The sequence below is a fragment of the Salvelinus fontinalis genome, chromosome 35 (genome assembly GCF_029448725.1).
Source record: "Salvelinus fontinalis isolate EN_2023a chromosome 35, ASM2944872v1, whole genome shotgun sequence".
NCBI lineage: Eukaryota > Metazoa > Chordata > Actinopteri > Salmoniformes > Salmonidae > Salvelinus > Salvelinus fontinalis.
The window spans coordinates 7,209,652-7,234,639 of NC_074699.1; the positions used below are offsets into that span (position 1 = coordinate 7,209,652).

General features: G+C 39.4%; 1 protein-coding gene across 1 annotated transcript in view; it reads right to left on the bottom strand.

Annotated features, from left to right (window-relative positions):
* Positions 1-270: 270 nt before the first annotated feature.
* The window catches only part of si:ch211-266g18.10 (neurofilament heavy polypeptide), a 53,354-nt gene continuing 28,636 nt past the window's right edge, over positions 271-24,988 (bottom strand). The window contains exons 26-43 of the mRNA XM_055898865.1: positions 22,223-22,264; positions 22,002-22,046; positions 21,654-21,698; positions 18,793-18,834; positions 15,459-15,503; positions 15,112-15,156; positions 12,642-12,683; positions 12,421-12,465; positions 12,074-12,118; positions 10,409-10,450; positions 10,192-10,236; positions 9,846-9,887; positions 7,387-7,428; positions 7,166-7,210; positions 6,819-6,863; positions 5,175-5,219; positions 4,417-4,452; positions 271-4,200 (exon numbers count right to left, since the gene is read on the bottom strand). Coding sequence (XP_055754840.1) covers positions 4,115-4,200; positions 4,417-4,452; positions 5,175-5,219; positions 6,819-6,863; positions 7,166-7,210; positions 7,387-7,428; positions 9,846-9,887; positions 10,192-10,236; positions 10,409-10,450; positions 12,074-12,118; positions 12,421-12,465; positions 12,642-12,683; positions 15,112-15,156; positions 15,459-15,503; positions 18,793-18,834; positions 21,654-21,698; positions 22,002-22,046; positions 22,223-22,264 — 824 coding nt within the window. The 3' untranslated portion in view covers positions 271-4,114. The remainder of the gene's footprint in view (positions 4,201-4,416; positions 4,453-5,174; positions 5,220-6,818; positions 6,864-7,165; positions 7,211-7,386; positions 7,429-9,845; positions 9,888-10,191; positions 10,237-10,408; positions 10,451-12,073; positions 12,119-12,420; positions 12,466-12,641; positions 12,684-15,111; positions 15,157-15,458; positions 15,504-18,792; positions 18,835-21,653; positions 21,699-22,001; positions 22,047-22,222; positions 22,265-24,988) is intronic.

A 24,988-nucleotide genomic window follows, 5' to 3' on the forward strand; every position in this document is an offset into this window, starting at 1 on the left:
CATACATGTGTTAATCTGTCGTCAAACCATTCAGATTTAAGATCATTTTCAGCATTTGATAGCATTAAATCTGTCCCATTATCCCTTGCATCAGTGGCCTTATTATTTCCTTACACCATGTACATTCCTGAACCAGTCAGCTCAAATACAACTTACAATGAATTATTGATGCCATACACAATTCCAATAGATCTGGCACTGTCATATTGATGCTCCAGCAGATCCATATATTGTTGTTAAACACCAGACAATGAACACATGGAAGCAGAGAACCTTTAAAATATTTGATGCACAATGCTTCAAAACGTTGGTGGGTCATCAGAGTACCATCCTGTCTCTGTATGGCCGCACATGTTATAAGCTTACAGCGGTTACTACTAATAATAGTACAGAACCTAACTGTCAAGATGACACCATTATCTATTCTACTAATTGTATTTTACAGTAACACTACCATTGCAGTCTATGCTAGCTACAAAATGTATTGTGGCAAATATTGTAGTAATTAACTACTTTGGTAGTGAACAGATACAATCATATGCCCTTGAATAGCAAATAAGGTAGTATTTGCTAGTAAAAATCACATTTGGGAGTCGGTTCAGTCAAAACATTTAACATAAAGATTAGGAGCATTAACATGATTAGTGGAATCAGCATAAATGCACTGTTTCACAATCAGTCTTATCTTTTGCTCTTCACAAAAATATACGTGTTAATAACATTTTGTACAGGGTAAATGAGAATTTAAAGGCATTTCATGTACCAAAGTATCACATTCTTCTGCAACAAACACATGTTTTGTGCAGAGGTACCGAAACTGAAAGATGGAACAGTATCAATATTTGGCTACACATGTACTTCACTGTCAAAATTCAAGTTGTCACTTTAATTAAAAACAGCCAAGACACAATTTAACTTAAGTAGAAGTAGGATTATGTGTTGACTGCTGTCCCAACTTGTCTTTCAGAGATTATAAAGTAATCAATCTGAAATGTTCTAAATCTGTTCATAACATAGCACAAAAATAAATACAATTGTCATACATGCATTATTATTACCACTATTGTTGATAACATAATTATATAAATAATATTATAATATATTGTTCATATTACTATATCACTTGATTATATATGATTCATAAGTCACTATACGCATAACATAATGGTAAACTGGACATGTTTATTTTTCCCACACCTTATTTCAACCAGTTTGCCAGTTGTGTAAACCCTACCAAAAGGACACTACTCTGTGACACTCATGAGCTATGCAGCTGTTCCTTTTGGTCTATCAATAAATTGATACGGGATACAAACATTGATTTTGATCATTCATATATGTATTCTCCTCTCATGTTCCAGTTAGTTTAAGGTCCTTGATGGTGTAATCCAGTGCAAGAAATGATGTCTAACTTATGTTGATACAAATGGACAACACCTACTTTAAATTAGTTCAAAATGGATTATCACACAAAATGAAATATTTCAAAGACACTTGATTGCAACAAGTGCATTCCAACTGAAGTGTTACCCATTAAAAATTATTCTTCAACCTCATTCTGAAAGGTCAGACAATGGAATGCTTAGAATCAGCACCCTTATCAAAATGAGGAGCATTTTGTAGAAGTATAGATGGTTGATAAGACTTCAGAACACCATGACTGAGTCTGCCACTTGTCACCTGTGGGAAAGCCAGAGGGTGTTTTATCTAGTTGATCGGAATCTGGGAGCTGGGAGCTCTCATGGACATATAGGTTATGGTTATTCCTTTCCAGACATATAGTACATACAATACAAAAACAACTTCACAGACTTCGAGGCACCAGCATCATTCTTTTTAATGTGAGTATGAGGTCCCTACGAATTTGATGAAAAGCTTTATGCTTCCTCAAAGTTAACAAACGCAGACTGATGAAGAAGAATATAAGAAAATGGAAGAAAGCAATGTAGCCTGAAAATCAATGAGGAAACATATTCAGCTACAATGGAAGTACTATCTCATTGTGAGTTACCATTGTGAAAGTATACAGAAGGGCAAGAAATGCAACATTAAAAACAAAAATGTCTCACAAAGTAAGGTAAAAATCCACTGAGGTTGTTGTATGTCATTTCAGCAGGCCATGATACCCACCATCTCAGAATGGTATGAAATCATTTCATTTCTGTAGTTAGAAACAGATAAGATTATTATTCCTGCAATATTATTTTGTTGAAATATAATTTGATCTCTGAGTAATTATGCTAATTGATTGCACACAAATTGGCCATTTAAATTTATCGATTCCTCATGTCTCACTCCTTTTTAGAAAAAAGTTTGTTCCAAATCGGACGTTAGGTAGTATAATTATTGAATATTATATGAATCATATAATATTCAATAAATATAGTACCTAACATCCGATTTGGACCAAACTTTTTTCTAACAAGGAGTAAGACATGAGGAATCGAAAGAAACTATCAAAAGCCACCCACGGACACCACACACCCCATGCCAATCCCCCCATAATAAAGAGTATACATTATTAGTTCTCTATGTCTGACGAATAGTATGGAGCTGTGACTCAGAGTATTGTTTCTTCATCCTATGTTATGTATTCTCAGTGAATTTGGTTATGTTTTTTTTCTTCCTGTTCAGAGAAATTAATAATTTAAGTTAGGTTAATGTCCCATCCTACATCTTGATATTACAATGTTCTGACCACTAGATGGTGCTGTTCCTACTTTTTTCTGAATCCTCCCTCATTGTTAAAGGGATTGTTCACCCAAATTACATATTGGTTTGCTTACCCTGTAAGCAATTTAGGGACAAGGTATGACAGCAACCCATGTTTTGGTTTTGTTTATCTGGCCGGTGTTTGAAATGCTAACTTTTTAGCATTTGTGGCACAAATCCAATGCAAGTCAATGGTACCTATGTTAGCATTTCCAAGCTTCATATCTAAATCATCTGTCTGTAACATTACAGCTTGAGATACTTCAGAATGATTTGGACATGAAGCATGAAAATGCTAATACAGGTACCATTGACTTGCATTGGAGTTGTGTCACAAATGCAAAAAAGGTTGCATTTGAATCAGTGGACAACAAAACCAACACATGGACTGTTTAATACATTTTTTCAAAGACTGCTTACAGGTAAGGAAACCAAATCAAATTTTGTAATTTAGGTGAACTGTTCCTTTAATATGACGTGGGGGAGTAATTCTTTAAAAAAAAGCTATCCTGGAGGTTAGGGTCTATATTTATTGAATAAAATGGCCAATTTGGGTGGAATAAATTAGCTTAATTTCTAAGAGATCAAATTATATTTCAACAAAATATTGTTGCAGGAACGCTAATCTTATCTGTTCCCTAACAGAAACACTTTCAGTACAATCTGAGATGGTGGGTGTCGAAATCCTCTTTCTTGTGCTTTTTGCGATGGAACGACCCACTGATGTCTTAGTATGAGAGCAATGATATAGAGCCCATGGTCATGTAAATAAAGCGTAATTCAGAGTACACAGCAACAGAGCAGCAGTCTGTAGTCCAGCCCAACAGAGCTCTTCCCCCAAATTCTAGACCAACACTGCTCGGCTCCCATATGCAGCTCCCATTCAACTGACTGCGATGACAGACAGATAAATTGCTTGAGGATTGAGGATTTGAAAAGTATGAAAGCCAACGGTACAATCTGTATTCCAATTTGTTTAAATATGCCATTCAATTGAGAAAACTGACAACTATCAAAGCGGAATCAAGCAAATTAGCATGGCCCTAAAAAAGGATAACCTGCAGCAACTGATGTAAACACAGTATGCATTGTTTCATTCAAAATACTGATGTCCTGATATAGATCAACTCATGCCATACCAGCTATCAAAAACAAAATATAACACGAACACATTTGGAAAGGAATGATGTTGGCTATCCATGAGAGCTCAACGAATTCACTCAAAGTGCTTTGCTGTCCTAGGTTTCTGTTGAAGACCAGCTCAGGATGCTAGGCTGCAACATAGCAGTAGTGGATTCCATGACTTGGTTTTATTAATCGTTTATTATTAACTCCACACTAAAGGTGTCGCCCATCTCGTCTATTGCTTTCTAGACTCTGTGCTCTTCACTGGGCAGGGCTCTCACATCTGGAGAGGTGAGAAAGGGTAGAAGGGATACTGGGCCTCATCTTCATCCACAAAAAAGCACTGGAAGTAAGGCATCTCATCTGAAAATGATCCAGAGTATAATAAAAAAAGAGACAATCCATTGCCCATCATTAGCTTATAAATAATTTGTGAAGCATTTATGTTGGCCTCATACTACACAGGGCTTATGAAGGCCTTATAAGTTATACTTGGTTAAAAGTGTAACTTGCATGCGATCCATAGACTGCTCTTAAAATATCATATTTGGAGTGCTACTGTGTGAAAATAATATTTACCTTCTGTGGCGAAGGGGTCTGTTAAAACAGGCTCTGCTGTTGAAGAAAGAGGTCATGATTTTAATGTCACGATGATCAATGTTTCAATGAGTCTAGACGTTCTTGAGAAAACACAGACTTGAGCTAATTGTTTTGAGGATGGAAACTTCTGTAAGTTTTGTTTTGGAAAGAAGAGGTGTGGAAAGAATGAAAAGGTGGTCGGGGTGGCATAACTTGCAGGACTGGTATGCTGCAAGTCTCTTTGTTTTGGCATGTTTATTTTCTCTAACTTTGCCCTAACCCTAACCTTAACCACCCTCTAGCATGCTTAAACCAAACCCTAGTCTCACGTGGCTATCTTTTACAAATCTCGTCTTGTTGACACAACTATTAGAAGTTTGGACAACCCTTGGGTTTGATTGCGAGCTAGTCAGAATTATTTTCAGAAACACCACTTCCGTTTGCATCTCCACCCAGGATACATATCTAATTGGTTTGATAAGTGGCCTCGGGTCACTATCCCTTTTGACTATCTTTCTGCCAACAAATGGGTGTCAGAGGCTACTCCAAACCATAACCACTCGCTAGCATACTCAACTTAACCTCTCGTGCATGCATGTACATTACGAATCACACAATGTTTAAGTTTCTTGTGAGATGAAATTGCTTCAGAATCACGGAGTGCCTTTAGATTTCAGTTGCTGACTAGGATAGAATAGAAATAGAATAAAATAGAGAAGTCTAGAATGGAATGGAATATAAAAGAATACAGGTATTACCCTTTGCTTTCTCTTCCTTGGCAGGCTTCTTCGCAACAGATTTTTCTATATTAGAAAGGGATACCAATAAAACAATTGTTATGTGTTTCTGAAAGTCTTCTAACCATTTTTTGTGCCATTAACCAGGTTTCCATCCAGCCTTTTTATGTTAGTAAAGTATAAAGTACAAAGTACAAAATGTCATGACAGGGCTGCTGTAAACAGCCAATTTGTTAGTAAAATTGGTTGGTAAACTACGTCGACAAAACGAAATACGTTAGACAAGGTGGGATCTTTTTGAGTCTGTAAAATGAACTATGTGAGAAATAGCAGTGGAAACGTCTTTATGCACAAATATTGATATAATAACAATCATATTAAAGTTGGAATCACGTGATGATATCTTGTGATACAAATACAACTCAAGAAAGCATGCAGTTTGTTACACTATGAAATAAGTAATGATGAACTTCACAGCGTGGTGAAAGTCCACAGTAATGAACATGATGCTTCTTTACAACAAATAACAAGGGTCTTACTCTGGTGACATGGTGATAGATGCTTGGCTGCTGTTTGACAAATAACAATCATTTTTCTTTAGCTGTTGGCTAGAGCGCACGTGCCAAGACCAGACCAGTATATAACGCAAACTTTTTTTTGTGACAAGTAGAGTGATCAGTAGAGTTGAAAATGCGATGGAAACCCATTTAAGTTGTATTTTCTTTAATGGGACTTTAACAGCTAAAGTCATATTTTTGAGCAAAGCCTTTTATCTCCAACAAATACATTTCATGGAAACATCTATGGTTGGAAAATGTGGTTGGAAAATGTTGTTTTTATGAAGATTTTAGAATATTCACATCAAAATATGTCGGCAATTGGATGAAAACCTAGCTAATCAAATCATATTGGTCACATGCAGATGTTATTGCGAGTGTAGCGAAATGCTGGTGCCTCTAGATCTGACATTGCAGCAATATCTAACAAGTAATATCCAACAATTCCACAACAAAAACCTACTACACACAAATCTAAGTAAGGGGTGGCATAGGCTAAGATGCAATAGATAGTATAGAATACAGTATATACACATGAGATGAGAAATGCAAGATATGTAAACATTTTTAAAGTGGCATTATTAAAGTGACTAGTGTTCCATTTATTAAAGTGGCCAATGATTTCAAGTCTGAATCTAGGCAACAGCCTCTCTGCTAGTGATGGCTGTTTAACAGTCTGATGGCCTTGAGTCTATAGGTCCCAGCTTTGATGCACCTGTACTGACCTCGCCTTCTGGATGTTAGGGTTAGGGTTAGGGTTAGGGTTAGGGTTAGGGTTAGGGTTAGGGTTAGCCCTAACCCTAACCATAACCCTAACCCGACTTGTCCATGTCTGACTGACACACTCCCCTAGCGGCTACCGCAGTGCTCTCTCCACTCAGTGACCAACGATGCATCATTCAATTCACATTTTATTTCCCTAAATCTAGACATATACTTATTTTAATTTAATTTTCGTCTGCATACCTCAATTAAGCTTTTAGCTTGAGAATGTGAGCAAGAACAAATAAACCTTACTATGTATTAATAAAAGCAATAATTGATTACAGTATAAACCCGTTATTTTACAGTGAAAGAAATGTGAATGACAATGCAGTAGCTACTATACCTTTCCTGGCAGGGGTAGCCTTAGTTTCCTTAGATTCAGGTTCTGCTTAAGATAAGACAGGTAAATGATTGGCAATACATAAGCATGTTTGTCAGTCATTGCAAAGAGACAACTGAGGCTAAAAAAAGAGCGCATAATAAAATGAATTGTTTTACTTCAAAAACTGCAAAATTAACCAAACAGTGATTCATGGCTTTATAGTGAGCAAAATGTATTAAAGCACAAACTTCAACTCAAATTGCACTATCCTGAAATTATTCCAAAAAGGCAGTCTAGAATTGATCAAACAAGTTGGCTATGCAACGACATTCTGGCATTTCTACAGCTGCCAAACAATACATGAATACCTTTCATTACAGGGACTGATTTGGAAGCCTTTTCTTTGGGAGTATCTGCATTGACAGGAGAGAACACAATCTAAAGAAATAGGACTACTCCTCGATCTTCAGACATTTCAGACTGTTCATAAACAACATTCAGTAAAGGTAGGGATGTTATTTAGACACTGTCAATGTGGGATTATTATAATAATTAACATTGTTGATGTGTTAATACTGGAATTACCTACCTTTTTTCACAGGTCTGGTCTTCTCCTTTGGAGCATCAGGCTCTTATTGAAAAAAAAGAGAGGCATACAGTGCCTTCAGAAAGTATTCATACTCCTTAACTTATTCCACATTTTGTTGTGTGTGCTACAGCCTGAATATAAAATGAATGAAATGTTTTTTTCTCAACTATCTACACATAATACCCCCATAATGACAAAGTGAAAACATGTTTTGAGAATTTTCTGCATATTTATAAAAAAAAGTCACACAGAAATATATTATATCATTTACATAAGTATTCACAACCCTGAGTCAATACTTTAACTTCTTATGGCTGAAGGGGCAGTATTGAGTAGCTTGGATGAAAGGTGCCCATTTCAAACGGCCTGCTCCTCAGTCATTGTTCCTAATATTTGCATATTATTATTAGTATTGGATAGAAAACACTCTAAAGTTTCTAAAACTGTTTGAATTGTGTCTTTTGAGATTAACAGAACTCATATTGGCAGGCAAAATCCTGAGTTGAAATCAAAACAGGAAGTCAGAAATCTGAGCTTGTCTGTATTCACCAGAGTCCCTTAAGAAATCCAATTGAGTTATGAATGATGTTGCACTGCCTAGGGGTTCCACTAGATGTCAACCATCAATAGAAATTCCAATGAGACTTCTATGATGTTGTGGGAGAGAATGAGAGCAGAATCAGTCAGGTGTCCATCAAGCAGCCATGTCCTGATCATGCCTTTTCTTCATGCAAGACACTGACATTCCATTGCTCACGCAGACAAGAACGAATACTCCGGTTGGAACTTTATTGAAGCTATATGTTAAAAACATCCTAATTCAGTACTTAGTTTGAAATGTTTCTTCGACCGGTAATATCACCTTTTGAAGTTTTTGTCCGATATAACGCTGACCAGAATTAGCATTTGGATATGTAAACCATACGCGCTAACAAAAGAAGGTATTTGAAACATAAATAACGGATTTTTTCGAACAAAACTTTCTGATCTAGATCATCAAAGGTAATGGAATATTTATCATCTTTTCTATTGTTTATAGTGACGCCATCTTTGCAGCTGTGGTATGCTACTTTTGAGCGCCGTCTCAGATTATAGCGTGCAATTATTTTTCCGTAAAGTTCTTTTGAAATCTGACATAGCGGTTGCATTAAGGAGAGGTATATCTATAATTCAATGTGTATAACTTGTATTATCATCTATATTTATGATGAGTATTCATGTTAAAACGATGGGCTATGCAAAGTCACTTGATGTTTTTGCATTTAGTGAATCTTGTAGCCTCAATGTAAACTCAGATTTTTTTATATAAATATGAATTTAATCAAACAAAACATGCATGTATTGTGTAACATGAAGTCCTATGAGTGTCATCTGATGAAAATAATCGAAGGTTAGTGATTCATTTTATCTCTATTCTGGTTTTTGTGAAGCTATCTTTAGCTGGGAAAAATGGCTGTGATTATTTTTGGTTTTGTGGTGACCTAACATAATCGTTTGTAGTGCTTTCGCTGAAAAGACTATTTGACATTGGACACTTTGGTGGGATTAACAACAAGATTACCTTTAAAATGATATAAGACACATGAATGTCTGAAGAATTTTAATTATTAGATTTCTGGTTTTTGAATTTGGCGCCCTGCACTTGGACTGGCTGTTGTCATATTGGTCCTATTACCGGGACTGCAGCCATAAGAAGCTTTTTAAGTTCAAAGATTCAAAATACTGATTGAACTGTTGAAAAACCTGTAAAAATCACTTCATTCAAATGGAAACGGAACACTTTACATTAAGTTACGGTATCCTTTAAGTGGGTTGTATAGGGTTTATTATTAGTTTTAAACAGTTAAAACTCAAACCTAAAACTCATTCAAATTGTGGAATCGTAATTTTGGTGCTTGTCCAATAGCAAGTTTATATGTCTATGTATGACTCCCTTTTGAAATAAATGTGAAATAAAATGTACTATTATTAAAGAAAGAAAAGAGAGATCCATGCGATGTCTCGTAAAAGCGGAAAATATTCCGAAAACTAAAGTGTGGTGAGCTTTCAGCGCCAGTCAGCTGCAGTAGCATCACCCAAGTGGGTGCTGCAAAAAGTTATTGGAGATTGCTATACGGAAAGGTGGGCGGAACGTCTGAGATGGTGAAATAAACAATCCTTCCAGAGGCTCCCGACTTGTCCATGTCTGACTGACACACTCCCCTAGCGGCTACCGCAGTGCTCTCTCCACTCAGTGACCAACGATGCATCATTCAATTCACCTTTTATTTCCCTAAATCTAGACATACTTATTTTAATTTAATTTTTGTCTGTATACTGCAATTAAGCTATTAGCTTGAGAATGTGAACAAGATCAAATTAACCTTACTATGTATTAATAAAAGCAATAATTGATTACAGTATAAACCCGTTATTTTACAGTGAAAGAAATGTGAATGACAATGCAGTAGCTACTATACCTTTCCTGGCTGGGGTAGCCTTAGTTTCCTTAGATTCAGGTTCTGCTTAAGATAAGACAGGTAAATGATTGGCAATATAAAAGCATGTTTGTCAGTCATTGCAAAGAGACAACTGAGGTTAAAAAAGAGCACATAATAAAATGAATTGGTTCACATCAGAAAGTGCAAAATAAACCAAACAGTGATTCATGGCATTATAGCGAGCAAAATGTATTAAAGCACAAACTTCAACTCAAATTGCACTATCCTGAAATTATTCCAAAAAGGCAGTCTAGAATTGATCAAACAAGTTGGCTATGCAACGACATTCTGGCATTTCTACAGCTGCCAAACAATACATGAATACCTTTCATTACAGGGACTGATTTGGAAGCCTTTTCTTTGGGAGTATCTGCATTGACAGGAGAGAACACAATCTAAAGAAATAGGACTACTCCTCGATCTTCAGACATTTCAGACTGTTCATAAACAGCATTCAGTAAAGGTAAGGATGTTAGATACTGTCAATGTGGGATTATTATAATAATTAACATTGTTGATGTGTTAATACTGGAATTACCTACCTTTTTTCACAGGTCTGGTCTTCTCCTTTGGAGCATCAGGCTCTTATTGGATAAAAAGAGAGGCATACAGTGCCTTCAGAAAGTATTCATACCCCTTAACTTATTCCACATTTTGTTGTGCGTGCTACAGCCTGAATATAAAATGAATTAAATATTTTTTTCTCACCGATCTACACATAATACCCCATAATGACAAAGTGAAAACATGTTTTGAGAATTTTTTGCATATTTATAAAAAATGTCATACAGAAATATAGTATATAATTTACAATAGTTTTCACAACCCTGAGTCAATACTTTAAAGTAGCACTTTTGGCAAAAATTACAGCTGTGAGTCTTTTTGGGCATGTCTACAAGATTTACCTGTCTAACAGAACACAGAGGGTGTTCTTTAATGGAAGTCTATCAAATATAATCCAGTTTGAATCAGGAATTCCACAGGGTAGCTGTTTCGGCCCCTTTCTTTTTACAATTTTTACTAAGAACATGCCACCGACTTTGAGTAAAGCCAGAGATTCTATGTATGCGGATAACTCAAAACTATACACGTCAGCTACTACAGTGACTGTAATGACTGCAACACTCAACAAAGAGCTGCAGTTAGTTTCAGAGTGTGTGGCAAGGAATAAGTTAGCCCTAGATATTTCTAAAACTAAAAGCATTGTATTTAGAACAAAACACTCACTAAACCCTAAACCTCAAATATATCTTGTTATAAATAATGTGGAAATTGAGCAAGTTGAGATGATTAAACTGCTTGGAGTAACAATAGATTGTAAACTGACATGGTCAAAATATATTCTTGCAGTATTAGCTAAGATGGGGAGAAGTCTGTCTATAATAAAGTGATGCTCTGCCTTCTTAACAACACTATTAACAAGGCAGGTCCTACAGGTCAAAGTTTTGTCGCACCTTGACTACTGTTCAGTTGTGTGTTCAGGTGCCACAAAAAAGGACTTAAAAAATTGCAATTTGCTCAGAACAGGGCAGCATGGCTAGCCCTTGGATGGACACAGAGAGCAAATATTAATAAAGTAGTTTAAACAGTTAAAACTCAAACCTAAAACTCATTCAAATTGTGGAATCGTAATTTTGGTGCTTGTCCAATAGCAAGTTTATATGTCTATGTATGACTCCCTTTTGAAATAAATGTGAAATAAAATGTACTATTATTAAAGAGAGAAAAGAGAGATCCATGCGATGTCTCGTAAAAGCGGAAAATATTCCGAAAACTAAAGTGTGGTGAGCTTTCAGCGCCAGTCAGCTGCAGTAGCATCACCCAAGTGGGTGCTGCACAAAGTTATTGGAGTTTGCTATACGGAAAGGTGGGCAGAATGTCAGAGATGGTGAAATAAACAGTACTTCCAGAGGCTCCCGACTTGTCCATATCTGACTGACACACTCCCCTAGCGGCTACAGCAGTGCTCTCTCCACTCAGTGACCAACGATGCATCATTCAATTCAGCTTTTATTTCCCTAAATCTAGACATATACTTATTTTAATTTAATTTTTGTCTGTATACTGCAATTAAGCTTTTAGCTTGAGAATGTGAGCAAAAACAAATAAACCTTACTATGTATTAATAAAAGCAATAATTGATTACAGTATAAACCCGTTATTTTACAGTGAAAGAAATGTGAATGACAATGCAGTAGCTACTATACCTTTCCTGGCAGGGGTTTCCTTTGTTTCCTTAGATTCAGGTTCTGCTTAAGATAAGACAGGGAAATGATTGGCAATACATAAGCATGTTTGTCAGTCATTGCAAAGAGACAACTGAGGCTAAAAAAAGAGCGCATAATAAAATGAATTGTTTTACTTCAAAATCTGCAAAATTAACCAAACAGTGATTCATGGCTTTATAGCGAGCAACATGTATTAAAGCACAAACTTCAACTCAAATTGCACTACCCTGAAATTATTCCAAAAGGGCAGTCTAGAATTGATCAAACAAGTTGGCTATGCAACGACATTCTAGCATTTCTACAGCTGCCAAACAATACATGAATACCTTTCATTACAGGGACTGATTTGGAAGCCTTTTCTTTGGGAGTATCTGCATTGACAGGAGAGAACACAATCTAAAGAAATAGGACTACTCCTCGATCTTCAGACATTTCAGACTGTTCATAAACAACATTCAGTAAAGGTAAGGATGTTATTTAGACACTGTCAATATGTGATTATTATAATAATTAACATTGTTGATGTGTTAATACTGGAATTACCTACCTTTTTTCACAGGTCTGGTCTTCTCCTTTGGAGCATCAGGCTCTTATTGAAAAAAAAGAGAGGCATACAGTGCCTTCAGAAAGTATTCATACCCCTTAACTTATTCCACATTTTGTTGTGTGTGCTACAGCTTGAATATAAAATGAATGAAATATTTTTTTCTCGACCATCTACACATAATACCCCATAATGACAAAGTGAAAACATGTTTTGAGAATTTTCTGCATATTTATAAAAAAAGTCACACAGAAATATAGTATATCATTTACATAAGTATTCACAACCCTGAGTCAATACTTTAACTTCTTATGGCTGAAGGGGCAGTATTGAGTAGCTTGGATGAAAGGTGCCCATTTCAAACGGCCTGCTCCTCAGTCATAGTTCCTAATATTTGCATATTATTATTAGTATTGGATAGAAAACACTCTAAAGTTTCTAAAACTGTTTGAATTGTGTCTTTTGAGATTAACAGAACTCATATTGGCAGGCAAAATCCTGAGTTGAAATCAAAACAGGAAGTCAGAAATCTGAGCTTGTCTGTATTCACCAGAGTCCCTTAAGAAATCCAATTGAGTTATGAATGATGTTGCACTGCCTAGGGGTTCCACTAGATGTCAACCATCAGTAGAAATTCCAATGAGACTTCTATGATGTTGTGGGAGAGAATGAGAGCAGAATCAGTCAGGTGTCCATCAAGCAGCCATGTCCTGATCATGCCTTTTCTTCATGCAAGACACTGATATTCCATTGCTCACGCAGACAAGAACGAATACTCCGGTTGGAACTTTATTGAAGCTATATGTTAAAAACATCCTAATTCAGTACTTAGTTTGAAATGTTTCTTCGACCGGTAATATCACATTTTGAAGTTTTTGTCCGATATAACGCTGACCAGAATTAGCGTTTGGATATGTAAACCAGACGCGCTAACAAAAGAAGGTATTTGAAACATAAATAACGGATTTTTTCGAACAAAACTTTCTGATCTAGATCATCAAAGGTAATGGAATATTTATCATGTTTTCTATTGTTTATAGTGACGCCATCTTTGCAGCTGTGGTATGCTACTTTTGAGCGCCGTCTCAGATTATAGCGCGCAATTATTTTTCCGTAAAGTTCTTTTGAAATCTGACATAGCGGTTGCATTAAGGAGAGGTATATCTATAATTCAATGTGCATAACTTGTATTATCATCTATATTTATGATGAGTATTCATGTTAAAACGATGGGCTATGCAAAGTCACTTGATGTTTTTGCATTTAGTGAATCTTGTAGCCTCAATGTAAACTCAGATTTTTTTATATAAATATGAATTTAATCAAACAAAACATGCATGTATTGTGTAACATGAAGTCCTATGAGTGTCATCTGATGAAAATAATCGAAGGTTAGTGATTCATTTTATCTCTATTCTGGTTTTTGTGAAGCTATCTTTAGCTGGGAAAAATGGCTGTGATTATTTTTGGTTTTGTGGTGACCTAACATAATCGTTTGTAGTGCTTTCGCTGAAAAGCCTATTTGAAATTGGACACTTTTGTGGGATTAACAACAAGATTACCTTTAAAATGAAATAAGACACATGAATGTCTAAAGAATTTTAATTATGAGATTTCTGGTTTTTGAATTTGGCGCCCTGCACTTGGACTGGCTGTTGTCATATTGGTCCTATTACCGGGACTGCAGCCATAAGAAGCTTTTTAAGTTCAAAGATTCAAAATACTGATTGAACTGTTGAAAAACCTGTAAAAATCACTTCATTCAAATGGAAACGGAACACTTTACATTAAGTTACGGTACCCTTTAAGTGGGTTGTATAGGGTTTATTATTAGTTTTAAACAGTTAAAACTCAAACCTAAAACTCATTCAAATTGTGGAATCGTAATTTTGGTGCTTGTCCAATAGCAAGTTTATATGTCTATGTATGACTCCCTTTTGAAATAAATGTGAAAATAAAATGTACTATTATTAAAGAGAGAAAAGAGAGATCCATGCGATGTCTCGTAAAAGCGTAACATATTCTGAAAACTAAAGTGTGGTGAGCTTTCAGCGCCAGTCGGCTGCAGTAGCATCAACCAAGTGGGTGCTGCAAAAAGTTATTGGAGTTTGCTATACGGAAAGGTGGGCAGAATGGGCAGATGGTGGGCAGATGGTGAAATAAACAGTGATTCCAGAGGCTCCCGACTTGTCCATATCTGACTGACACACTCCCCTAGCGGCTACCGCAGTGCTCTCTCCGCTCAGTGACCAACGATGCATCCTTCAATTCAGCTTTTATTTCCCTAAATATAGACATATACTTATTTTAATTTAATTTTAGTCTGTATACTGCAATTAAGCTTTTAGCTTGAGAATGTGAGCAAGAACAAATAAACCCAACTATGTATTAATAAAAGCAATAATTGATTACGGTAGAAACCCGTTATTTTACAGTGAAAGAAATGTGAATGACAATGCAGTAGCTACTATACCTTTCCTGGCAGGGGTTTCCTTAGTTTCCTTAGATTCAGGTTCTGCTTAAGATAAGACAGGTAAATGATTGGCAATACATAAGCATGTTTGTCAGTCAATGCAAAGAGACAACTGAGGCTAAAAAAAGAGCACATAATAAAATGAATTGTTTTACTTCAAAAACTGCAAAATTAACCAAACAGTGATTCATGGCTTTATAGCGAGCAACATGTATTAAAGCACAAACTTCCACTCAAATAGCACTACCCTGAAATTATTCCAAAAGGGCAGTCTAGAATTGATCAAACAAGTTGGCTATGCAACGACATTCTAGCATTTCTACAGCTGCCAAACAATACATGAATACCTTTCATTACAGGGACTGATTTGGAAGCCTTTTCTTTGGGAGTATCTGCATTGACAGGAGAGAACACAATCTAAAGAAATAGGACTACTCCTCGATCTTCAGACATTTCAGACTGTTCATAAACAACATTCAGTAAAGGTAAGGATGTTATTTAGACACTGTCAATGTTGTAATGGTCCTGACCTGTTTTCTCTTGTTTTGGTATGTGTTTATGGTCAGGGCGTGTGTTTTGGGTGGGCAGTCTATGTTTTGTATTTCTAGGTTGGGTTTTGTGTTCGGCCTGGTGTGATTCTCAATTAGAGACAGGTGTGTATCGTTTGTCTCTAATTGAGAGTCATACTAAGGCAGCCAGGGTTTCACTGGGGTTTTGTGGGTGTTTGTTCCTGTGTCCTCACAGGACGGTTGAAGGTTAGTCACATTTGTTGTTTTGTAGTTTTGTAGTGTCTTGTTTGCTGTTGTCATTAAAAGATGGCTTATTTCCCTCAATCCGCATCTTGGTCCTATCCATGCTCCTCCTCGTCTAAGGGGGAGAACAACATTGACTACCTTTACAGAAACACCCACCATAACAGGACCAAGCGGATTGAGGAGAGAGAAAAGGAACTAAGGCACTGGACACAGGAGGAATGGTCTTGGGAGATCATGGACGGAAAGGGACCCTGGGGAAGGGTTGGAGAGAATCGCCGCTCTCGGGAGGAGAGGAAGGCAGCCACAGCCCAGGAGCGCTGGTATGAGGAGGCAGCACGTATGAGAGGCTGGAAGCCCGAGAGGCTCACCCAAAAATTTCTTGGGGGGGGGGGCTAAAGGGGAGTGTGGCGAAGCCGGGTTGGATACCTGAGCCAACTCCCCGGGCTTGCCGTGGAGTAAGAGGGCGTCGTACTGGTCAGACACCGTGTTATGCGGTAAAGCGCACGGTGTCCCCAGTACGCGTGCTTAGCCCAGTGCGGGCTATTCCACCTTGCCGCACTGGGAGGGCTAGGTTGGGCATCGAGCCGAGTGCCATGAAGCCGGCCCAACGTATCTGGTCTCCAGTACGTCTCCTCGGGCCAGCGTACATGGCACCAGCCTTACAGGTGGTGTCCCCGGTTCGCCTGCATAGGCCAGTGCGGGCTATTCCACCTCGCCGCACTGGCAGGGCTGCGGGGACCATTCAACCTGGTAGGGTTGGGGAGGCTCGGTGCTCAAGAGCACGTGTCCTCCTTCACGGTCCGGTATATCCGGCGCCACCTTCCCACCCCAGCTCAGTACCACCAGTGCCTACACCACGCACCAGGCTTCCAGTGCATCTCCAGAGCCCTGTTCCTCTTCCACGCACTCTCCCTATGGTGCGTGTCTCCAGCCCGGTACCTCCAGTTCCGGTACCACGCACCAGGCCTAGAGTGCGCCACGAGAGTCCAGTGTGCCCAGTTCCTGTTCCCCGCACTCGCCCTGAGGTGCGTGCCCTCAGCCCGGTACCTCCAGTTCCGGTACCACGCACCAGGCCTATAGTGCGTCTCAGTCAGCCAGAGCCGTCCTGCCATGACCAGCCAGAGCCGTCCTGCCATGACCAGCCAGAGCCGTCCTGCCATGACCAGCCAGAGCCGTCCTGCCATGACCAGCCGGAGCCGTTCTGCCATGACCAGCCGGAGCCGTCCTGCCATGACCTGCCGGAGCCGTCCTGCCATGACCTGCCGGAGCCGTCCAGCCAGGACCTGCCGGAGCCGTCCAGCCAGGACCTGCCGGAGCCGTCCAGCCAGGACCTGCCGGAGCCGTCCAGCCAGGACCTGCCGGAGCCGTCCAGCCAGGACCTGCCGGAGTCCCTCAGCCAGGACCTGCCGGAGTCCCTCAGCCAGGACCTGCCGGAGTCCCTCAGCCAGGACCTGCCGGAGTCCCTCAGCCAGGACCTGCCGGAGTCCCTCAGCCAGGACCTGCCGGAGTCCCTCAGCCCGGACCTGCCGGAGTCCCTCAGCCCGGACCTGCCGGAGTCCCTCAGCCCGGACCTGCCGGAGTCCCTCAGCCCGGACCTGCCGGAGTCCCTCAGCCCGGACCTGCCGGAGTCCCTCAGCCCGGACCTGCCGGAGTCCCTCAGCCCGGACCTGCCGGAGTCCCTCAGCCCGGACCTGCCGGAGTCCCTCAGCCCGGACCTGCCGGAGTCCCTCAGCCCGGACCTGCCGGAGTCCCTCAGCCCGGACCTGCCGGAGTCCCTCAGCCCGGACCTGCCGGAGTCCCTACGCCCGGACCTGCCGGAGTCCCTACGCCCGGACCTGCCGGAGTCCCTACGCCCGGACCTGCCGGAGTCCCTACGCCCGGACCTGCCGGAGTCCCTCCGCCCGGACCTGCCGGAGTCCCTCCGCCCGGACCTGCCGGAGTCCCTCCGCCCGGACCTGCCGGAGTCCCTCCGCCCGGACCTGCCGGAGTCCCTCCGCCCGGACCTGCCGGAGTCCCTCCGCCCGGACCTGCCGGAGTCCCTCAGCCAGGACCTGCCGGAGTCCCTCAGCCAGGACCTGCCGGAGTCCCTCAGCCAGGACCTGCCGGAGTCCCTCAGCCAGGACCTGCCGGAGTCCCTCAGCCAGGACCTGCCGGAGTCCCTCAGCCAGGACCTGCCGGAGTCCCTCAGCCAGGACCTGCCGGAGTCCCTCAGCCAGGACCTGCCCCTTATCCCGGTGCTGCCCCTTATCCCGGTGCTGCCCCTTATCCCGGTGCTGCCCCTTATCCCGGTGCTGCCCCTTCATTTAGGTGGTGTTAGTGGGAGGGTGGTCATTGGGAGGGGGATAAAGAAGCGGGGATTGATTATGGTGGGGTGGGGACCTCGCCCTCAGCCTGAGCCACCACCGTGGACAGACGCCCACCCAGACCCTCCCCTAGATTTTGTGCTGGTGCGCCCGGAGTTCGCACCTTAAGGGGGGGGTTCTGTCACGTTCCTGACCTGTTTTCTCTTGTTTTGTATGTCTTTATTGGTCAGGGCGTGAGTGTTGGGTGGGTAGTCTATGTTTTGTATTTCTAGGTTGGTTTTTGTGTTCGGCCTGGTATGATTCTCAATTAGAGACAGGTGTGTATCGTTTGTCTCTAATTGAGAGTCATACTAAGGCAGCCAGGGTTTCACTGGGGTTTTGTGGGTGTTTGTTCCTGTGTCCACACATGGACGGTTGAAGGTTAGTCACGTTTGTTGTTTTGTAGTTTTGTAGTGTCTTGTTTGCTGTTTTCATTAAAAGATGGCTTATTTCCCTCAATCCGCATCTTGGTCCTATCCATGCTCCTCCTCGTTTGAGGAGGAGAACAACATTGACTGCCTTTACAAATGTGGGATTATTATAATAATTAACATTGTTGATGTGTTAATACTGGAATTACCTACCTTTTTTCACAGGTCTGGTCTTCTCCTTTGGAGCATCAGGCTCTTATTGGATAAAAAGAGAGGCATACAGTGCCTTCAGAAAATATTCATACCCCTTAACTTATTCCACATTTTGTTGTGTGTGCTACAGCCTGAATATAACATGAATGAAATATTTTTTTCTCAACCATCTACACATAATACCCCATAATGACAAAGTGAAAACATGTTTTGAGAATTTTTTGCATATTTATAAAAAATGTCATACAGAAATATAGTATATCATTTACATAAGTTTTCAAAACCCTGAGTCAATACTTTAAAGAAGCACTTTTGGCAAAAATTACAGCTGTGAGTCTTTTTTGGCATGTCTACAAGATTTACCTGTCTAACAGAACACAGAGGGTGTTCTTTAATGGAAGTCTATCAAATATAATCCAGTTTGAATCAGGAATTCCACAGGGTAGCTGTTTCGGCCCCTTTTTTAAATTTTTACTAAGAATTTGCCACTGACTTTGAGTAAAGCCAGAGATTCTATGTATGCAGATAACTCAAAACTATACACGTCAGCTACTACAGTGACTGTAATGACTGCAACACTCAACAAAGAGCTGCAGTTAGTTTCAGAGTGGGTGGCAAGGAATAAGTTAGCCCTAAATATTTCTAAAACTAAAAGCATTGTATTTAGAACAAAACACTCACTAAACCCTAAACCTCAAATATATCTTGTTATAAATAATGTGGAAATTGAGCAAGTTGAGATGATTAAACTGCTTGGAGTAACAATAGATTGTAAACTGACATGTTCAAAACATATTGATGCAGTATTAGCTAAGATAGGGAGAAGTCTGTCTATAATAAAGTGATGCTCTGTCTTCTTAACAACACTATCAACAAGGCAGGTCCTACGGGTCATAGTTTTGTCGCACCTTGACTACTGTTCAGTCGTGTGGTCAGGTGCCACAAAAAACGACTTCGAAAATTGCAATTTGCTCAGAACAGGGCAGCATGGCTAGCCCTTGGATGGACACAGAGAGCAAATATTAATAATATGCATGTCAGTCTCTCCTGGCTGAAAGTGGGGAAGAGATTGACTTCGTCACTGCTTGTGTTTATGAGAGGTATTGACATGTTAAATGCACCACGCTGTCTGTTTGAACTACTGGCTCACAGCTCGAACACCCATGCATACCCCACAAGACATGCCACAAGAGGTCTCTTCACAGTCCCCAAGTCCAGAACAAACTATGGAAGGCGCACAGTACTAAATAGAGCTATGACTACATGGAACTCTACTCCACATCAAGTAACTCATGGAAGAAGTCAAATTTGATTTAAAAAACAGATTAATAAAACACCTTATGGAACATTATGGCAGCAGCTAATGGGGATCCATAATAAATACAAATACAAAATACCACGAAAGACTCACAGCTGTAATTGCTGCCAAAGGTGATTCTTCAAGATATGTTTTAGAGACCAAACTGAGCGATAATTTATAGCGAATGCTATCTGGCTAAGGGATACTCCTTTCTCAAGTAAAAGTCCCTTTGTGAAGAGTTCCTAAGATCTGTGGTTCGTCATGTAAGTTGAGAGGGGTGTATCTTGGCTATAAAAGATCTCTGTATTTTTCTGTAGTCACTCTCAATGGTTCATTATAGATAGTGAATTGTTGAAAGTCAAAGGCTAAAGCTTAAAGCTTATTAAAGATGTAGTTTAAGTATAACACTGACTGGTGTGTAGTTTGTAACTCTCCTCATAGGGTAAAGCAGAACAATGCCACCACAGTAATAACACTTAAGATTTTCTGGGCTAACAACGTAAGAAATAATACATAAAAAATAAAATACTGCAAAGTTTCCAAAGGACTAGAAGCGAGGCAGCCCTCTCTGTCGGCGCCATTTTTATGTGCTATTGAAAAGCAACAGGGTAGCTATCATTTGGTAGATTCAGACTGGGTTTCAGACAAACAGAAATAAACGGCAAACTGCACTTGAATTAACACTACAATCCGGATTAAGAGGTGTAACGGAGGAGAAAAATGTAATTCGATCAGGCCACACAAAACTATATCAATCTTCTGTTCTTTAAATATCACTTTGATCCCAACTATATATGTTGTGTTAAGTTCAAAGATTCAAAATGCTGATTGAACTGTTGAAAAACCTGTATAAATCACTTCTTTCAAATAGAAACGGAACACTTTACATTAAGTTACGGTACCCTTTAACTGGGTTGTATAGGGTTTATTATTAGTTTAAAACAGTTAAAACTCAAACCTAAAACTCATTCAAATTGTGGAATCGTAATTTTGGTGCTTGTCCAATAGCAAGTTTATATGTCTATGTATGACTCCCTTTTGAAATAAATGTGAAATAAAATGTACTATTATTAAAGAGAGAAAAGAGAGATCCATGCGATGTCTCGTAAAAGCGGAAAATATTTTGAAAACTAAAGTGTGGTGAGCTTTCAGCGCCAGTCAGCTGCAGTAGCATCACCCAAGTGGGTGCTGCACAAAGTTATTGGAGATTGCTATACGGAAAGGTGGGCAGAACGTCAGAGATGGTGAAATAAACAGTACGTTTAGAGGCTCCCAACTTGTCCATGTCTGACTGACACACTCCCCTAGCGGCTACCACAGTGCTCTCTCCACTCAGTGACCAACGATGCATCATTCAATTCACCTTTTATTTCCCTAAATCTAGACATACTTATTTTAATTTAATTTTAGTCTGTATACTGCAATTAAGCTATTAGCTTGAGAATGTGAGCAAGAACAAATTAACCTTACTATGTATTAATAAAAGCAATAATTGATTACAGTATAAACCCGTTATTTTACAGTGAAAGAAATGTGAATGACAATGCAGTAGCTACTATACCTTTCCTGGCAGGGGTTTCCTTAGTTTCCTTAGATTCAGGTTCTGCTTAAGATAAGACAGGGAAATGATTGGCAATACAAAAGCATGTTTGTCAGTCATTGCAAAGAGACAACTGAGGTTAAAAAAAGAGCACATAATAAAATGAATTGGTTCACATCAGAAAGTGCAAAATAAACCAAACAGTGATTCATGGCATTATAGCGAGCAACATGTATTAAAGCACAAACTTCAACTCAAATTGCACTACCCTGAAATTATTTCTAAAAAGGCAGTCTAGAATTGATCGAACAAGTTGGCTATGCAACGACATTCTAGCATTTCTACAGCTGCCAAACAATACATGAATACCTTTCATTACAGGGACTGATTTGGAAGCCTTTTCTTTGGGAGTATCTGCATTGACAGGAGAGAACACAATCTAAAGAAATAGGACTACTCCTCGATCTTCAGACATTTCAGACTGTTCATAAACAACATTCAGTAAAGGTAAGGATGTTATTTAGACACTGTCAATGTGGGATTATTATAATAATTAACATTGTTGATGTGTTAATACTGGAATTACCTACCTTTTTTCACAGGTCTGGTCTTCTCCTTTGGAGCATCAGGCTCTTATTGGATAAAAAGAGAGGCATACAGTGCCTTCAGAAAGTATTCATACCCCTTAACTTATTCCACATTTTGTTGTGCGTGCTACAGCCTGAATATAAAATGAATTAAATATTTTTTTCTCACCGATCTACACATAATGCCCCATAATGACAAAGTGAAAACATGTTTTGAGAATTTTTTGCATATTTATAAAAAATGTCATACAGAAATATAGTATATAATTTACATAAGTTTTCACAACCCTGAGTCAATACTTTAAAGTAGCACTTTTGGCAAAAATTACAGCTGTGAGTCTTTTTGGGCATGTCTACAAGATTTACCTGTCTAACAGAACACAGAGGGTGTTTTTTAATGGAAGTCTATCAAATATAATCCAGTTTGAATCAGGAATTCCACAGGGTAGCTGTTTCGGCCCCTTTCTTTTTACAATTTTTACTAAGAACATGCCACCGACTTTGAGTAAAGCCAGAGATTCTATGTATGCGGATAACTCAAAACTATACACGTCAGCTACTACAGTGACTGTAATGACTGCAACACTCAACAAAGAGCTGCAGTTAGTTTCAGAGTGGGTGGCAAGGAATAAGTTAGCCCTAAATATTTCTAAAACTAAAAGCATTGTATTTAGGACAAAACACTCACTAAACCCTAAACCTCAAATATATCTTGTAATAAATAGTGTGGAAATTGAGCAAGGTGAGATGACTAAACTGCTTGGAGTTACACTAGATTGTAAACTGACATGGTCAAAATATATTCTTGCAGTATTAGCTAAGATGGGGAGAAGTCTGTCTATAATAAAGTGATGCTCTGCCTTCTTAACAACACTATTAACAAGGCAGGTCCTACAGGTCAAAGTTTTGTCGCACCTTGACTACTGTTCAGTCGTGTGTTCAGGTGCCACAAAAAAGGACTTAAAAAAATGCAATTTGCTCAGAACAGGGCAGCATGGCTAGCCCTTGGATGGACACAGAGAGCAAATATTAATAAAGTAGTTTAAACAGTTAAAACTCAAACCTAAAACTCATTCAAATTGTGGAATCGTAATTTTGGTGCTTGTCCAATAGCAAGTTTATATGTATATGTATGACTCCCTTTTGAAATAAATGTGAAATAAAATGTACTATTATTAAAGAGAGAAAAGAGAGATCTATGCGATGTCTCGTAAAAGCGGAAAATATTCCGAAAACTAAAGTGTGGTGAGCTTTCAGCGCCAGTCAGCTGCAGTAGCATCACCCAAGTGGGTGCTGCACAAAGTTATTGGAGATTGCTATACGGAAAGGTGGGCAGAACGTCAGAGATGGTGAAATAAACAGTACGTTTAGACGCTCCCAACTTGTCCATGTCTGACTGACACACTCCCCTAGCGGCTACCACAGTGCTCTCTCCACTCAGTGACCAACGATGCATCATTCAATTCACCTTTTATTTCCCTAAATCTAGACATACTTATTTTAATTTAATTTTAGTCTGTATACTGCAATTAACTTCTTGCGACTACAGGGGGTGCTGTTTTCTCATTAGCATAATTGCATTAGAGACTAAACGGCTTCCTACAAAATTCTTGATCGTACAATAAGCATATTATTATTATTATTGGATAGAAAATAGTCTCTAGTTTCTATAGGCGTTGGAATTTTGTCTCTGAGTGGAACAGAACTCATTCTACAGCAATTTCCCTGACATGGAGTCAGATTTCACACATTTTGGCCCCTGATCTGGAGTCAGTTTTAAGGTCACTGTTTTTGCTATGAGGATACGGACACTGCTTACGTCTTCCCCTGGATGCCTTTACGTGATGACGATTTGAATGGTATCGATTACCCAATCACAGCCACTCTAAAACAAAAACACGTGTAGGTAGGAACTCTTTCCCAGATGCGTCATGCGTGCGGAGGACACCGAACGGCTCTTTTTCCAAGCATTAGTGTAGCCAGTTATATTTTTCCGGTCATGTTTCTACTCGTTATAGGAGTTAAAAACATCATAAGGTAGTTAATTTAAACCGTTTCATAGCAATTTATATCCGTTTAGTGCGATTTTGAGGCATTGCTTTGTTGTGCACTTTGACGCGCTGGGCACATTTCGGGCTCCCGGTCGTACGTTAGTGGGCATTTCGACGGACAAGTGGACATCTTTCGACCAAAAGAAGATTAGACCCAAGAAAGAATTCTTTGCCCAAGATTCTGATGGAAGAACAGCTCACAGTAAGAACAATTTATGATGATAAATCGTGTTTCTGTCGATAAATGTTAAACGTTTATGTCGCCATCTTGTTTGCTATAGCTTCGCTTGGCGCAACCTGTATTGAAAAGTAAGGATAATTTAAAAAATGTAAATCAGCGATTGCATTAAGAATTAATTTGTCTTTCGATTCCTGTCAACCCTGTATTTTTTAGTCAAGTATATGATTAGCTATTGATTAAACTAGATCACTCAAAGATGGCGACTGACTTTACCAGGCTTGTTTTGCTACTATTTTCATTGTATAACCACGTTTTTTTATGGCTAAATATGCACATTTTCGAACAAACTGTATATGTATGTTGTAATATGATGTTACAGGAGTGTCATCTGAAGGATTCTGAGAAGGTTAGTGAAAAAATTAATATATTTTGGCGATGATATGATATCGCTCTCTTTGGCTAGAATCAGTGCTCGGGTAACGTTTGCGTATGTGGTATGCTAATATAACGATTTATTGTGTTTTCGCCGTAAAACAC